This window comes from Ailuropoda melanoleuca, chromosome 16 (genome assembly GCF_002007445.2).
Source record: "Ailuropoda melanoleuca isolate Jingjing chromosome 16, ASM200744v2, whole genome shotgun sequence".
Lineage (NCBI taxonomy): Eukaryota > Metazoa > Chordata > Mammalia > Carnivora > Ursidae > Ailuropoda > Ailuropoda melanoleuca.
This window is the reverse complement of record NC_048233.1, coordinates 52,783,453-52,801,722: the sequence shown is the minus strand read 5'-3', so window position 1 is coordinate 52,801,722 and position 18,270 is coordinate 52,783,453. Positions and strand designations below refer to the sequence as shown.

Genomic DNA, 18,270 nt, shown 5'->3' with positions numbered 1-18,270 from the left:
TGATAAAATTCTTTCTGATAAAACTGCTGTAGTTGCTTACTATATACTGAAATATTTATTAAGGCTCTAACAGTTACAAACACTTCAAAGGAAACAAAAATGTTCCCATTGTCTAGAAATACCTTCAGAATGCTAATGCTGAAACACGATGTGTTCTGTAAGAGGCCATCTGCTCAGGCTGTTTATTGTCTGCTACAAGTCATAATCCTACTTGCATCAGTAATTACTTGTTCAAATATAAATATAACAGGAAAGATTAAGATTTCAGGCAATACACAGAAAAAAAGACAAAGGCCATAATTCCCAGTAATTCTGTATTAAACAGCTCAACACAGATGTCATTCACATAGATAACCTCTTTCCTGAGACTGCTCATCTTAATCACCACCTGATTTCCCATCCATGAAAAAAACTACACATTTTACTGACTTCTCTCAAGTGGCTACTCACTAAACCTTTTGTTAGCATAAAAACATGCCAAATGAATTCTATCTTTAGAATCACCTGCTCAGAAACTAGCACTGCTTTAATCTATAGAAATATGACACTGTAATAAGAAGGGTATTTTAAGTCTCTCTTTTTTTTTTAAGATTTTATTTTTATTTATTTATTTGACAGAGACAGAGAGAGCCAGAGAGAGAAGGAACACAAGCAGGGGGAGTGGGAGACGGAGAAGCAGGCTTCCAGCACAGGGGCCTGATGTGGGGCTCGATCCCAGAACGCCGGGATCATGCCCTGAGCTGAAGGCAGACTCTTAACGACTGAGCCACCCAGGCGCCCCTTAAGTAAGTCTCTTAATCCAATACGTACTGAAATCACCTATTTTTCTGAGTGAAAATTTTGTTAGGAAATAAGATGGGAAAGTATTGGTCATTCTATCATAAAAGTAGGAATTTAACTTTTGTTTCATGATACAGAACATCAGCATGACTAATTATCTTATACCGGACATATAGAGATGAAAGACAGTCCACATACTTAAGAACATGGTCTAAGGGAGACAGAACAGTAAACAGCACAGAGTATCACAGAAGCTTATATAAAAAGCCCTTAAGTAAGTGAGGGACACTTGAGTTTAACCACAAAGACAGAGCACCCACAAAGACATATATATGGCAAATTTGAGGCACTATAAATAGTTCATTATGATTAGAGCAATAAGAAGTATACAGTGACAAAGGTGAGAGGTACAAGTGATACTAAAGAGTCTAGATTTTATTTAAAGGCAGTAAAAAGTCCTTTCAGGATTTTTTAGAATGGGAAACAGGATCAAATGTGGAATGTACTTCTGTCCAATGTGACTTAGATTAAAGACCTGGTCTAGGTCCAAAGAGGAACATGGTCTAGTAGGGAGACAAATGCAAACAGCATAAAGCATCATGTAAGTTCATGCAATGAAGACCTCTAATCAAGTCAGTGGCATTTAAAGTTTGTGACAAAATAATTACAAAGTTCATCTAGAAGAATACGTAAGTGCTAGGGAAGGGCAGGGAGGGTATATCCTGATATAAAAATGTGTAAGGTTTACATAATATTACTTTGCTTTCATTTCACTGTGGCATCCAAGCACAGGTACTTCTCTTTTGTTGCCAAAGCACACTGAAATGACAATAAAGCAATGTAAAATACAACAATAAATTGATAAATGCATAAAGATTTTATAAGGTGATATCAAAGAAGCAAAGATTCTGATAATTTAGTGGGAGAAAAAGAGGGATTAAATTGTATTGGTTAACTTGTCAAGAAGGCTCCAGTGCTTGGTGCACAAAGCAGAGATTAGAATGGAGGTGGAAGCCATTCTTTACAACACAGAGCCCTGGAGTTAAGAGGTATACAAAGTAAAAGTGACACTGAAAAATCAACAGAAGAAAGGGAGGTCTCCCTCCACTCCCCTCAGAGACAAAACATATTTCAGCTACCTTTATTAAAAAATCTAGTCCTCCATTCATAAATGCAAACAAAAAAACAAAAATTCTTTTTTTTTTTTAAGATTTTATTTATTTGACAGACAGAGAGAGAGAGAGAGAGAGAGAGAGAGAGAATGAACACAAGCAGGGGGCGCTGCAGAAGGAGAGGGAGAAGCAGGCTCCCCACTGAGCAGGGAGCCCGTTGTGGGGCTCGATCCCAGGATCCTGGGATCATGACCCAAGGAAGGCAGACACTCAACAGACTGAGCCTCCCCAAAAAACAAGGATTCCTAACCATTTGAGACAAAGGGCAGATTTAAGTACATCCCATGAAAAATAAATACTACCAGGCAGATCATTTCAGATGTAGGCCCCAGACATGGAGTCAGAATAAGGCTTGTATTCCTTGAATACAATGAACTGCCTCCCTCCCAAATATATCATTTGTGTTTACAGGTGTGTAGCTGTGGAATTACTAACATTGAGAACATTTATTGTTTAAAATTAGCAATAACTCAGGTTCTAATACAATGAAAAAAAAATGATGAAAAGAATCGTCTGGATTCAAGCAGAGAAAATGGGCTTTCAAGTTTGATGCTGATTTACCTTTGAATGGTTGATGTCCTGGTTCTTAAAAATTCATTAATGTATAAATTCATTCATTAAATAAATATTTAAATTGAATACCTACTATGTGTCACATTACCCTTCCTGGTAGAAAAAAAAAAAAAAAGAGAGAGAAAAATCCTTGTCTAACCTTGAGGAGCTGAAATTCTGGAAAAACATACATTTCTGTGTATTTCATCTCCTGACCTAAAGCTTGAAAAAGCCTTACAAAACGCTGATAGTGATCTCTAGTAGTAGGATCACAGGTAATCTTTAGTTTCTTCTTTATCATCTCTTATGTCCTCCCAATACAAAACACGTCCTTTTCCCCCTTCTTTTTTTAGAGGGGAGGAGAATTGAGCAAGGAAAACAGTGTGGCTGCCCTGGAGAGAACGGATGACAGCTGCTGGGAGGCAGAGGCAAAGCACAAATAACCGAGGCGGTTACACGCAGCTCTATGAGTTCAGGTGAGAAATGTAAGAATGTGAACTAAGACATGGATTCAAGACACGTCAATGATAGACAAGGGATGGATGTGAGAAACATTAAGGATTTCTCAACTAACAGAATTCTCTCCAACAGGAATGTTGGTAAAAAAGAAGCAAAGGTCAAGTATGAATCCTAGGTTTTCAATTTTTACGCATGAGAAAAGCACTGATGCAGTTCTATTCTCTCAGGTCTTATTTCTGTAACCATGGCAATAATTCTTGAGCAAACTCTAATGAAACTCCTGAATATTCACATAGTTATTGGGTAATGATGATATTCTATATGCCCCAAGCCATGGATCAAGATAAACCAGGATGACAGCATGTTCAAAGTAAACATGAATATTCCTGATGTGCACCTGGTGTCTGACACGCATTTACACCATGGGGGGGTCACAGAGCAGGCGCATGTATGACCAGCTCTCTTTGAGAACTATGGACTCTAAGACTCAAGCAAACTTCCTTGGGTAGAGACATCTTACATGTGTCTCTGAGGTCTGCAGCTAGAGAGAAAAGTACATCTGTGTGAGTCTTGCAAAGAAAGGATTACTTGAGAGCCTCTACATGACCTCTTTACTGATGGATACCTTCTTCTTGCTGTCTCTGAACTACGTCTTTTGCTATAATAAATCTTAACTGTGAATACAACTTTATATTGAGTTTTAGGAGTTTTCCCAGTGAACCACTGGACTGGTGGGTAGTCATGAGACCTTCAAAACAGGATCACTGAGTGGACAGGAAATTAAGGCTTTGGAGGGGTGGGAGAAGAAATGAATTTAATATTCTTGTACAGTGCTTTGATCACCTTCATTACCTTCATTAGAATTCTATGGTTTTTGAGCAGCAAATATGTTTTCACCATTTTAGCCTCATCAGCAGTTCAAAATTCTCTGCAGCTTTAATTCACTCTTCTATGTTATTTCTATTAAATTTAGAAGCGAAATATGAAGGAATACCTTTACTTCAAGAATTTATCCTGGTATATTTTGTGATCATGTTCCAAATCTGATACAGGGGTCACCACTATCTTTAAAATCATTATGTTAAGTTCATTCTTCTCAAAGACCTTTACTAAGCATCTGCCCTGAATCAGACACTTTGCTAGGTGTTCAGAATAAAAAGATTAAGAAAATATAGCTCCTGTCCTAGAATCTAGAGGACACTTACATAAACATGACAACAGATCAAATATTCTCTAGGCTTTTATTAATGTTTCATTTCTAACAGTATTCTAGATACAGGCAGTATAAAAGATTGCATCTTTGATGTCATAGTGAGATGAGAAGTACTGCACTGTAGCTGTATGATGGTTCAACCTTCTCATGAAAGCTCCTCTGCAATGATATGCAGAGTCTGAATAATGAGCTAGTCCATGGCTGAGTCAATGAGAAGCCAAAGGCAGCCCGAATAACCGTAAAAATATTACCAGAAGCTACTCCTGCTTCCTGAGGGTGAACACAGTATACAACTGTCTGGCAAATTCAATAGCTTTGCTATCCTTAGGTAAGTTTATGTTTCTAAAATGATCATTCACTGCAGAGTTGAGAGTATGATAGCAGGAATAAGAAACAATCTTTCATTCCTTCTGTATTTCACTTTGAGCTCTATTTGCCCTTGCTAATATAACATCTTTGAAAACCTATATTCTACTTTATTCAAGTCTGCAAACTCAAAACTGCAAGCCTAACCTTCTTCTTAAGCCCAAATATATATATATGATATATATTATATATAAACCCTAATACACGTCAGTATACATTAAAATCAGTATCTACTCCATTCTAAACTCATTTCTTTAGAAATAATAGATCTCTTTTTTAAATAAAGGGATACAAATTATTTTATCATATTTTGAACATAATTCAAGGACTGTAAACTAAATATATTTAAAAGTAATGAAAAATGCATTTTAAGTGGCCCTCTTAGAATTTAAAGTGCTTTTTTTTTTTTTTTTAAACAGATGTAAGCTTACAGAGTTTTCTGCTGCATACAGATCTCTGACAAAACAGCCTCAGAAGAGCAAAGACAACTCACAGCCTGCAAATAGGAAGAGTTGTTTTCACTGGTAATTCTAGAAAGCTCCAATATACAGTAATAGACAAGTATAAGAGAAGTCGAGAGGGGGCATCTGGGTGGCTCAGTCAGCTGAGTGTCTGACTCTTGGCTTTGGCTCAGGTCATGATCCCAGGATCATGAGATCCAGTCCCAGGTCAGGCTCTGTGCTTGGCACACAGTCTGCTTGAGATTCTCTCTAACTCTCCTTCTATCTTTCTCAACCTCCCTCCCCTCCATGAACACATAATGTGAGCTCCCTCTCTAAAAAAACAAAAACAAAACAACAACAACAAAAAAACAACAAAAAAAGAGTACTTGGGAGTAGATTTCAAGGGAAGAGAGTGAGTACAGAATAAAACTGGCCAAAGCTTGAAGTTTAATGGCATGAGAGAGTAGACTGTGAACAATGGAAAAAAAATGCAGAAAGGGAGTCATCATATTTTGGGGGGATAGCTACAATAAATGATTATTTTAGAAAACTAACCAACAAAATATAAAATATCATTTGAGACACTGGTGCCAAGCTAAACATACCACTATTACTACTAATTAATAATATTACAATTACTGCTAAAATTTAGTAAGCAGCTCCATGCCAGCCACTTTGTAAAGGACCATAAATGGATTCAATCCTTATAACAATCTTATGAGAGAGTTACCATCATCAACCTCATTTTATAAAGGAAGAAACCAGAGATTAAAGTAATTTATCCATTATTATATACCTAATTAATCAAAAAGCCGAAACCAGAAATCAAGTCATGTGGATTCCCGATGCTGAAAGAAATATGCTATATTGCTTCCTGAACTGGTAGAACAATGAACCAGTAAATTGTGGGAATATTAACAGTAAACTGTTTCCTGCATATCTCCCCCCTTTTTTTAAAAGATTTTATTTATTTATTTGACAGAGAGAGAAAGTGAGAGAGGGAACAAAAGCAAGGGAAGTGTGAGAGAGAGAGAAGCACGCTTCCCACCGAGCAGGGAGCCCAATGCGGGGCTCGATCCCAGAACCCTGGGATCATGACCTGAGCTGAAGGCAGATGCTTAACCGCTGAGCCAACCAGGCGCCTCCCTGCATATCCTTTTAGACAGACATTCACAAATAGAAGAACAGAAGTTCTTTTACCCAACAGTGTTAAGTTTCAAATTTGTAAATGGAAGACAAGGGAGAAATGCTTATAGACACTATGGAAATAACTATTTTTTTCACAATATAAAATAGGCAAAGGACAATATCTCTGAAGAAACAGTATAATATTGGCTTATCCAAAACAAAATTTATCTAAAGCAAAAAGGTCTGATTTTTCAAACTCTGTCAGTTCTAAGTAAAACAAACTATTGAATATAATGAACACATGCCCTGTAAGTAGTTAAATGTAGATACGGCACAGTAAATTAGCTGTGAGGATCAACTATGGAGTCAGGCTGCCTGGGATCTAAATCTGGCTCCACTACAAACAAGGAGATTTACTTAATCTCTGCCACGATTTCTTAACGATAATCATATACTGTAATTATATGTACCTCAAAGGAGATTCAATAGAGTACTAAATTAATGTTAGCAATTTTTATTATTAAAATGAAGTACCTAAAACCAAGTGCTAAGGCATTTTCAATAAATGCCCTTATGCAAAAGTTCCATACACTGTAGCACTAAATTTTATTTACAATGAATGTGAATATAATCATTGCATAAATATATGTCTAAAAAGTCACTAGGAATTCTATGTGAAATAAAATGAAACAAAACAAAACAATACAAAATAAAATGAGTGTTATCACTATCCTTTTCCTTTTCTTCCATAAAGGAACTAAAATGAGAGCACATCTAGTCTCACTTTGTAGAAACCAAAAATGAAAATTAACATGTAAATGTACATGGTCTTTTATAAGATTAGAGCTTCAAATAGAAATATCTTACCATAATCTTCCTATCAACAATAAATTTTTGATAATTCTTCTAAAACAATCTCTTCTTTAAAACACTGGTTCTCATATTTGTTTGGATGGCAATGCACAAGTAAGTGAGGGTGTTCTTTATGGAAACCCAAAAATGATGATGATGTCCTTACTGGTATCCTAAGAACTAGGAAAGACTACTAGATTACGGAGTTGCCTATATACACACATGCAACACATATGCCATTTTCTCCAGTATGAAAATAATAACCACAAACTCAGAACTATGAGAAATCTAAGCAAGATCAATGTAGTTTTTTTATTAACATTAATTTGGTACTTGTTAATAATAATAGTAGCTAACTTCTGAATACCTATTATGTGCCAAACAATATGCCAAAGAGATTTATATGTATATCTTATAACTTACCCTGCTCATAATCATATGAGGTATTATTATTTTTATTTTGACAGTGAAACAGCAGGTGTCAAAGAGGTTAGATATAATTTAATTGAAGTTCAAATAACTGGTTAGTGGGAATGAGGATTCGAACCAATCCTGACTCAAACCTTGTACTCTGAATCACAACACTACACTTCTACATTATGCAATAATATTTAAAAAGTTTAAACACCTGACATAATTTTATTTAAATTTAATACTAATAAGAAGGTATTAATATTAATCAATTTTAAGAACAGAACGTAAGTATCAATGAGAGGACCATTTTAAGAACTGTTGGTGGGGATTTAATGTATGCGGGTGATTACAATTAATAATATTGTATTTATATACTTGAAAGTTGCTAAGAAAGATCTTAAATGTTTTCAACACAAAAAGAAATGGTAATTACTTGATGCAATGGGGGTGTTAGCTAATGCTATGGGTAGTCCTTTTACAATACACAAATGTATGGAACCAATACATCGTGTATCTTAAACTTATACAATGTTACGTGTCAATTATATCTCAATAAAACAGGGAGGAGCCCAGGGGGAGGGAACTGCTGAGAAGCCCCTATTAGTTATTTACTCTGAAAGTTACTTCTAAGTTCCAAGTACAAGGTACTTTGTTAAGTACACAGCTAAAGAAATCTAGTTCTATAAGCTATAGTTCAAATAAAGGCCTTCTTACCATGACATAGGCCAATTGTAAAGTCAATCCTTGATCCATTAACCTAACTTAATTCCTCAAAGAGAGGAGACATTTTTAGAGAATAAAATTAAGTTCTAGGGGATAAACTAAATCCACTCTGCTTTGTTTGTAGTCATTTTGGAATTATTTTAATTTGAAGGAGGCACAAAGGTTAGTGTTGTAAAAAAAAAAATCCTTAGTCTTTAGTCTGCTCTTTGCTAACGGAAATATTACTGAAATAAATATTCAGTTGTGTTGAGTGCTCTAACAATATTACCCTATATGTCAATGATTTCTAATTTTGTATTATTATAATTAGCATATTTATAGCCATAAATGGAAAGACAGGAAATTATATAAAAATAATTCTCATCAGTGAGAACTATGAAAAGATTGTTCATAGCTCAAACAGGCCTAGCTCAATCTAACCTAAAATCTTATTATTCTGGAATGAATTTTTACTAAAAGACACATGTCTTGACTGTGTTAGACAGCTATTAAAGACAAGAAGACCTGTTAATCATCATATTTAAAAATAATCTTAAATCAAGCCTTAAAATACATCTACCTTATGATATCCATTGCCTGGTAAAGTATTTCAGACTGATCAACTCCAAGAACCTTCTTTGCCCCAGCTTTAGCTGCAAACATAGAGAGAATTCCAGTTCCACAACCAACATCCAAAACTACCTGGTGTAATAAAAAAACAGATGTTATCGAGAAGGTCTAGTATTTTAAGTTCTATTCATATATTATGACATTACTGGCAAGGAACAGACCACGAAATTTTAAAATTTTACAGATCAACTGGTAGTAATTTCTATTAGAAGAAACTGAAGATATCATTACAATGGGTTGTTTTAAATTCCTTTTTCTGGGAGGGGTACATAAGTTCTATGCCCAACATGGGGCTTGAACTCATGACCCCAAGATCAAGAGTCTTGTGCTCTACTGAGTAAGCCAGCCAGGCACCCCAGTTGTTTTACATTCTCAATAGCATATTTGGCCATATTCTGCTACAATCAGAAGCAACAACGTAAATTAAGAGATGTTTTATATGAAATAAACAGTTTCTATAGACTTAATAGGGAAGTATTCTGTTTTTAATTTCCCTACTGTATGTATGCTCTTATTTAGGCTTAGTAATTCTAAATTTTAGCAGAAATAAACTTTCTCAAGTTTAAAAGGCAGAAATTAAGCAGGACAGCATGATCCTATACAACTAAAAACATGTTTATAAAGGAATTCTAGATGTAGTATATTGTCATATCCCCTCCATTCCCGAAATTAAATATTCAACTCATTTAAACAATAGATCCAATAAAAATAAATTGGCTTCTAGAATTCAGAACTTCAAAATATAAGTTTTAAAAATGATACTCGGGGCACCTGGGTGGCTCAGTTGGTTAAGTGTCTGCCTTCAGCTCAGGTCATGATCCAAGGGTCCTGGGATCAAGCCCCGAATCAGGCTCCCTGCTCATCAGGGAGCCTGCTTCTCCCTGCTCATCAGGGAGCCTGCTTCTCCCTCCCCCACTCCCTCCGCTTGTGCTCTCTCTCACTGTCTCTCTCAAATAAATAAATAAAATCTTTAAAAAATAAAGATAAATAAAAATGATACTCATTACCATTGGTGAAAGTAATAAGAATCAAACTTTATGATGATACTGGGGACAGGTAAAAAGCAATTATTTCTAAATCAAGAATTGCATGTTATTTCCAGTATAGTATAGTGAAACCTGCTCGTCAGTAAAAGAGAAAAACAAATTACTGAGGACACACATTAAGCAAAGTACTCAGAGGTCCCCTATCCTATGAACTTACTGAAAACTGTAGTGCCTTAAGTCTTTCATTACTGATGGTCTAAATCCTATGTATTTACCCCAAAATATGAAATGATTTCAGTATTCTCCCATAAATATTCGTGCACTTAAGAGCTGGCATTGATCACAGTGATGGGATATGGCCACAAACAAGACCAAGGCCCTGTCTTCGTGAAGCTTACCATCTTGTGGAGAAGACCAATGAATAAACAAATATAAAATAATGTCAGGTAGTAGTGTTATAAACAAAAATTAAGCACCAGAGTAGAGGTTAGAGCAGGGAAGAGGGGATACATCTTTTCAGAATTTTAAATAGGTCTGTGAATATGTTTGTAACACAAGTAAGCACAGAACTGAAGGCCAATAAAGGAGCATGCCATGCAGGGATCTGGAGGAGTGTCTTCTGGCCATGGAAGATATTAAAGGTAAGGCACAAAATACCGGGCAAAACAAGACCAACGTGGCTAAGCTGGGTGAGAAAAGGTTGCCTGGAGGTAAGGTCAGGGGTTAAGAAGGGGCCATATCACATAGGACTTTTGGATTTTATTCTGAGTAATGGGAAGCTACTGTAAGAAAAACAGAACTAGAATTAAGAATTTATTAAATTGTTCAAGAACTATTTTATTCTTCAACTAGGTAATACAGTCACACAGCTTAAGCATCAAAAACTATACTACTTATTTATCCTTCAAGAGACTCTCATGCAAATATAATGCAATACATTTTTCTTCCCCTTCTTACACAAATGGAAGCATACCCACTGCCCTCGCCACATGCTGCTTTTTGTACTTAACAATGTAACGTAGAGATCTTTCCGTATCAATTCACAGAACTTCTTTCTCTCATACAGTTGTATAGGATTCCATATAATCTACTCATCTAGTTCTCTACTGATGGACATTTAGGCAGTTTCTGAAATTTTACTATGATAATCAAAGCTATAAATAACCTTATACCCAACCCAATTCACACATGAGTAAATCTATAGAATATATTCCTAGAAGTGAAAACACTGTGTCAGAGAGAATATACATATTTGTAATCGTGGTAGACATAATCAAGTAAATTATCTTCAGTAGGACAATTCAACCAGCAATGTTTAAGTGCTGATGTCCTTACAGGTGAGACTAGCCTATGGAACATACAATCAAACTTTTGGCTTTTTGCCAATCTTGCAAGTACAAAATAATGCTATATTGGTCTAGTTAAAACATGCATTTCCATTATCATGAGGTTTAGCATCATTCCTTATGTTGCAGAGCCATCTGTAGTTCTTTTTTAGTAAACTATCTATTTATATCCTTTCTCTATTTTTCCAGTTGTTAGGTTTTTTTCCTTATCAAATTTCTAATCAAAATTTTCTTATCAAATCTGGTCAAATAACAGTTATTTATAAGTTGAGGAGCTTAGACCTCTATAACTTGGAATGTTTCTCTCAGCATATACTTTTGTCTTTTGATTCACCTTACAGTGACTTTTGTTATGTTGAAATTATGGTTTCCTTCTGGATTTTGATCATAATTAGACTGACCCTCCCCATCTTCTTCCCTATTTCATCCTCATATATTTCCTTCTAGTATATTTATGGTTTCATTAATATAGTTTGTTTTCATCATAGTATATACTAAGAAGTATGGTTTCAACTTTACTTCTGTTCAGATGGCTAACCAACTGTTCCAACATGCTATTAAACATTGTGTTTCCCCTACTAATTTGATATCTGATTCCTGTGATCTGAATATTTGTGTCCCTCCAAAATTTATATGTTGAAATCCTAACCAAAAGTGATGGTATTAGAAATGAGGATCTTTGGGAGGTAATTAGATCATAAGGGCAAAACCCTCATGAATGGAATTATTACCCTTACAAAAGAGGCCCCAGACAGATTCCTCTCTGGAGGAAGAAGGCATTTCTATGAACCACAAAACAGGGCTTCACTGGAATTAGTGCAATGATCTTGGACTTCCCAGCCCCTATAACTGTAACAAATAGATTTCTGTTGTTTACAAGCCACTAAGTTCATGGTATTTTTGTTACAGCAACCCGAATGGACTCAGACAGGGACCTTGAGCATTAAGTAAAATTTCTGTATATATTTCGGATTTTTATTCTGCCCTATTAGTTTATATAATCATGTGCCAGTAACTATTCTAATTACAGAAGCTTTACAGAATAATTTAGCATCTAGTAAGGCTGGTCCACCCTCACTGCAAAATTTTTTTCACAGTGTTTCTGGGAAATTTTGTGTATTTCTTTTTTCGTAAGAACAAAAGAATAAACTTACCTAGGTTTAAAAAAAAAGTCTTAGTATTTTTATGGGGATTGAGCTAAAATTCTAAGTTAATTTAGGGAAAATGGACAATTTGAGTTTTGCTACTCAAGAACACAGCCTTTCAATTTGTTTAAATCATCTATCATGTTCTTCAGATTTTAAAAAAGTTTTTTTCATACAAGCCCTGCACACTATTTAAGTTTGTCTGTATGTGTTTTATCTTCTGTATTGTTTACTGTTAAGAGTGGAGTGCTTCATTCCATTATATCTTGAAAACATAATTTACTAGAACTGACGCCAAAAGAGAGAAAATCTAAACAGCCTGATTTTTATTGAAGAAATAAAGTTGTCAAAAGGTTACTACTCTGTGTCTCCTATCCTGTCCTCCTCCAAGAAGGACAAGGCCCAGATGCTTTCATAGGGTGAATCTGTTTCCTGCACATGTGCCCTGTCTGAGTCAGCACGTTTTAACATAACTACTTTAACATACAAAAAAGTTAAGGATTTTAAGGTGGAAACTTACGTTATTGCAAATGAAATTAAAACATTTTCTTAAAGTTACAAATAAAATGTATTAACCATAACAGCAAGAAAATACCATAATAGCATACATGCTTATAGTACATTTGTTTGAAATATTATGTGACATAAAATAAAAATGGAAAAATATATAACACGATCTAAGGGATAAGTTTCCAGAAACTAAGATATTTGCAAAATTTAAAAATTAAACATAAAAAGTCAGTGTGGAATTTAGAAGTTTGATACCATAGTATTTGGCAATGGTGACTGGGAATATCAACAATCACATAGTGTTTATGGGAAGACAGGCTAGCAGCACTATTTATACCATCGAAGGTATAAATAACCTTTTTTGACCCAGGAAGTCCACTGCTAGGAATTTATCTTATTATTATACTCTCACATATATTAAAAACAAATTTAAATATTTTATATTTTTATATGAATTGTTTCTAGTATTAAAAATTAAAACTTATGGACATTCTTACATTGGACGTATGAGCCATTAAAAGAATATTAATAAGGAATCATCTCTAAGAAAAGTTGCTGAATGAAGAAAGCTAAATACAGAACGATATATATCATATACCCCAATTAAAGTATGTGTTCTTTTGTAACACTATACACACACACATAATTTATGTACATATATAAAGTCTTACTTAAACTTCATTTTGCAAATGAGGAACGTGAGAGAGCTTCAGAGAGGGAAGGGAACGGGACCAGGATCATAAAGCTGGTAATTTGTAAAGCAAGCATGCAAACATAGGCCAATCTGCTTCTAAGGCTGTATTTAAAAACTATTTTTAATTATATATTAATTATTTATTACACCTAGCTCAAAATTAGGTAATAAACTAAAACTTAAAACTTGATAGAATCAAAGGAAGGTAAAGATGATGACAGAATAAACTAACATTATTCTATAAAATGATGAAGGAATTGGATTCCTTTNTAAAAAAAAAAAAAAAAAAAAAAAAAGGTAAAGAAAAAAGGTGAATCAATTTAACTGTAGATAATAATCAAAAGCATAGTGAAGGCACCTAACTGTGAATTTCTTCAATGGACTACAAATAGAAATTAATTATGAGTGAGTGATAACACGATTAAATGCCACCCAAAGTTAAATTAAATCTGAGAAACCATATGGCCTCCACAGGAGGTTTGTGAATTCAAACAATATTAAGAAAGGAATAAAGGAAAGAAGGCAAGAAAGGAGGGATGGAGGAAGAGAAGGAAGGAAGAAACACATTTTTAATTATAAACATGTTTTTGAAAAATAAATCTACTATGCACTACATAATATGATATAAAGCTAGTATTGTATAAAAATTTGTCTACCTAATGGAGATAAAAGCAAACAAAAACAATGGTAATAAAACTTAGGAAAACAAGTTATTTCATACATTTAAAAAATAATTAGATTTAAATAATTTTATGAACATATTCTGTCATGGCACACTAAAATCATATGACCTAAATATGAAAAATGTCAATTAAAATATAACTAATGCATCCCGCCCTAATTATTCATTCTATTTTAAAATAATGGTGTTTCAAGTGCAGTGGCATAGGGTTAAGGGCACTAAAATAAGAGTAAAAACCCTCAGGTTTGTTTTTGTTTTAGTTGCCTGTTTTAAGGCAAGTCAGTTAACCCACTGGTCTCAAATATCTCCATGTACAAAAGGAGATAAATACTTGCCCTGCACACTTATAGGTATATTATACAGTGACAATGACACACATGTTTGAAAGCAATATATAAATAATCAAATGATACTTAAATATATGATAGTATATTTTCTAAATTTTCTAAATCTGTAGCCACAGTATAATAAAGTATCCCAAATCATTTAAAAATATGAAAGCTCTAGATTATTTAATATTGTTTATTACAGAAATTAAACCTTGAAAGTATTTTAAGGAATTAATAATTGGCAGGTATAATATTTTACATTGCAGTATATTTTTAAGAAGCCATAAATGCCAAGCAAACTAATTATACATTGATTAACTTAAATGAAAGCATTTTAGAGAAACTGCTAAGGAAAAATACTCCCAAATTATTAATAAGCTGTTTTCTGACTTTGGCAGATTTAGTGTCTTCAGTAAGAGCAGTAAGTAAAACACAAAATAACTGAAACATTATATATTTTCCATGGGCATGTATTTTGTCTGAGAATGTATAACATATATACATAACATTTCTACAATACCATTACAAATAAAAAACTAGAAGCAGAAAGTGACTGTGTATGTCTATGGATCTACTAAGATGCATTCCATGCATGTAGAAATACTCAGAATTACTTAATTTCTCAATGATTAATCTTCTAATTACAAATATTTATGCCTTTTCAGTATATTCTTAAGTATCATAAAACAAGAGTCTATTCAGAAGCATACTAGAAAAGATACTTCTAACTTTGACTTAAATTCTTAAAGAGTATTTGTATCAAAAAGTATTATGAAAAGATGGCTCAAAAACAGTGCTTTTGCAATTTAAAAAAAATCATACAATTTTTTATGGGGTTAAAATGATTTCATTTTACAGATGAGGCCCAAAGAGATCCACCCACTTGTCTAAAATTATTATATATCTGGTTCCTGAGAAGCCAGGCAGGACTAATGATGCCCAGACCAGTACATGCTTAATTTCTCTACAACATATTAATGAAAAAAAAAAAAAAATCTGGGCACAGTCTAACTATAAATATAAAGCAAAATTTTTAATAGTAACATATTTGCTTCATGGGAAACAAAGTGGTTTTTTAGACATATTAAATAAATTGTTCCAGCACTTGGATATAAACACCAACTATAAAAAAATTCTTAGTCTCTGCTGTAATAACATATAAAAAGCACACAAAAAAGCTAAGTACAAAGAACTGATAAAAACTAAGATTTTAAAAATGAAATCACCTATTTGTCTACACAGGGGATCAGTAAACACAAAGAAACACATACTATCATAAACCTTTCATGTTAGGTAATGCTTGGTGAAGATATCAGATTACCATATAAATTTCAACTGTCTAATTCAGCTAAGTCACATGTGAAACACAGCTCTTGGGAAACAGATATGGAAAATGAAAAGCCAATCTGTACTATATTCCAAACAATACACAAATCAGGAAAAGAAGTTTTTCAAAATATAAAGATTGTTAGTCACTGCTGCAATATCATGTAAAGTTTATGAAATAACCTTGGAAAAGTATCTTTTAAAATGAAAGTGAAAGGGGAGTTATAAAAACCTGATATGCCATCAATATCTATGTTTCTGAAGTGGAAAGGGTGGGGAAAAATTCCCAAACAAAGGTATATATGTGGCAGAAATGATAATATTTTTGACTAAATTAGTGGACTAATTTCCAACAAGAAAGAACAAACAGAAAATCTGAACTTTTAGGTAAACATGCCAACACAGAAAGTGAGGGAAGAAGGACGTGAAGAAGAAAAAATGAAACAATTCATAAGGGAGGAAAGACAAATGACACAAATTTCAAACACACACATACACACACACACACACAAAGAGTGTGAAATTTCATCTTTGAAATAACCTGAAATGGTATTAAGACTAACTATAAAATACAAAGCGTCTCATAAAGGGGTAAATGAGGTCTTAAAAGAAAGCACCTAAGTTCTACCTTACAATATTTGACCCTACTTATTAATAATAACTTCTTAAAATTAATTTTTAACTAATTAACACACATTAATCACTAAAAGTATGCTTTGGTACAGGGCTTATCTGATATATTTGAAATTCGCAGGAATCACAGTAAATCAGTAATATGGTTTAAGCAAAATAATTTGGATAAGCAAAGTTTAACTAAACCATGTCACTGTAATTAATGAATTTCAACTTAAAAAAATCTGTACCCTGAATGACAGCACCAATCAACATTTCTGCTATCAGAATTCTGCACCACAGAGAAGCATCATAGAAGTCTTCCACGAAATAAAGCCAGAGTACACTAAATCAATTGCTAGCACAATGAGACACAAGAGAGGACTTCTACTGCCCAAGATTCGCATGAAATGTACAATTCTGTAGCCTATGCTACTCACCTTGTCTTTGAAGATATGTGGATTTTGGTATATAAAATCTCGGTAACTTTCTGTTCGTACTTTGTCCTAGAGTGGAGAGAGAAAAACATTCTGTTTATAGGATAAACTAAAAATATGAAAATTTCTAGGAAGATATTTGTTATTTTATCACATACTGATAGTTTGCTTGGAAAGCTAAGCTTAGTTTTTTTGTCCTAAAAGAAAACAATAAAAAATAGAAATGCCAACAACACACAAAGAAAATTAATGAAAGTCAGATAAGGTCTAAGTTCTTAGAGACGTACACATTTTTGTCTTGACGTGTTATCATTTCAAGACTTCAACTGATAATTAAAGCTAACAGAAGCAGAACATGATGTTTTAGTCCTTCAAACAGGGCCTGGAATCTAGAGCCTGACAACCTGTAGCAAAGGGAGTCTACTGTTAAATGTTAAAACCCTATGTTAAAATATGGGAGAAAAATAACCAAAAGATATGAATGTAAAAGTTACGGTTACATATAAAAAATGAAGGCACATGAGTATGGTTTTTCTAAGAAAGTCACGATCAGCACCTATCTGATTTATAATCCTGTTTTGTTTCTAGAAATGTCTGTAGTAGGAAATGATGCTTAAATGCCTATAATCCCAAAGGTAAATCATTTGAGCCCTGCAGCTCATACTTGAGACTTCTACACTCTGTGGAGTCTCACATGACCTGTGACTGAGACAGGCACTGAACGCGAACATTTATTTTAGTTCATGAATAAAGCCAATTCCCTTTTAAATTACTTCAGTTGAGATATATACAGACTGCAAGTTCAGCAGTAAGGGCCTCTGCTGCCAAGTAAATAAAATGAGCACAATAAAAATAGATTAGGAATTCTAGTTTTGGGTTTTATACTAGGTAAAAAGAAATGTTACAGCAAATCCTATGTTATCAAAACTTATGCAATCCATACTCTTCAAAAAACAATTTTAGGCCAAAACAAAAAACAAAAACAAAAAAAACCAAACCCTTATAAAGGTCTTAAATTAAAAGCCAAGTTGTTTTACTTAATTACAGGATATAAAAAAATGGGGAATTGCAGAACTAATTCCATGTTTTCTGATGGAATTATTTCTAATTGCTTTATAAACAAAATTTTAAATCAGGTTTATTAAACCTTTCCCCGAAATTATTTTAAGAACTACTAAAAGAATCAAATGCTTAAATAAATTTACACATATAAACTAATCAATTTCAAAAGTCTTTTAAAAAATATATACCATTCCATACATCTGTCATTTTTATACTCATACTACAACCAGTGATTTTTGCTGGGTGAATATCAGTCTAGGAGGCAGTCACTTGGAAAGCTCTCGCCAATCACACTGCCTCACCACTGTTCCAACTTGATCACGAGCAACGCAACGCCTGTCCTAAATCCATGCACCACTGCTCTCTCAACTACAGTCCTTCATCCCGGCTCTTTTTACAGATCCATCTGCTTTCATTCACATGCTCACCC

At 33.8% G+C, this 18,270-nt stretch overlaps 1 protein-coding gene across 6 annotated transcripts in view; it reads right to left on the bottom strand.

Moving 5' to 3' along the window:
* The window catches only part of PRMT3 (protein arginine methyltransferase 3), a 132,970-nt gene that overhangs the window by 98,619 nt on the left and 16,081 nt on the right, over nucleotides 1-18,270 (bottom strand). For all 6 annotated transcript variants that reach the window (XR_004621147.1, XR_002142885.2, XM_034644656.1 and 3 more), the window contains 2 exons: nucleotides 16,782-16,847; nucleotides 8,662-8,783 (listed from right to left, as the gene is read on the bottom strand). Coding sequence is in view for 4 of the 6 variants with exons in the window: in XM_034644656.1 (XP_034500547.1) it covers nucleotides 8,662-8,783; nucleotides 16,782-16,847 (188 nt within the window). In the remaining 2 variants the exon portion in view is untranslated. The remainder of the gene's footprint in view (nucleotides 1-8,661; nucleotides 8,784-16,781; nucleotides 16,848-18,270) is intronic.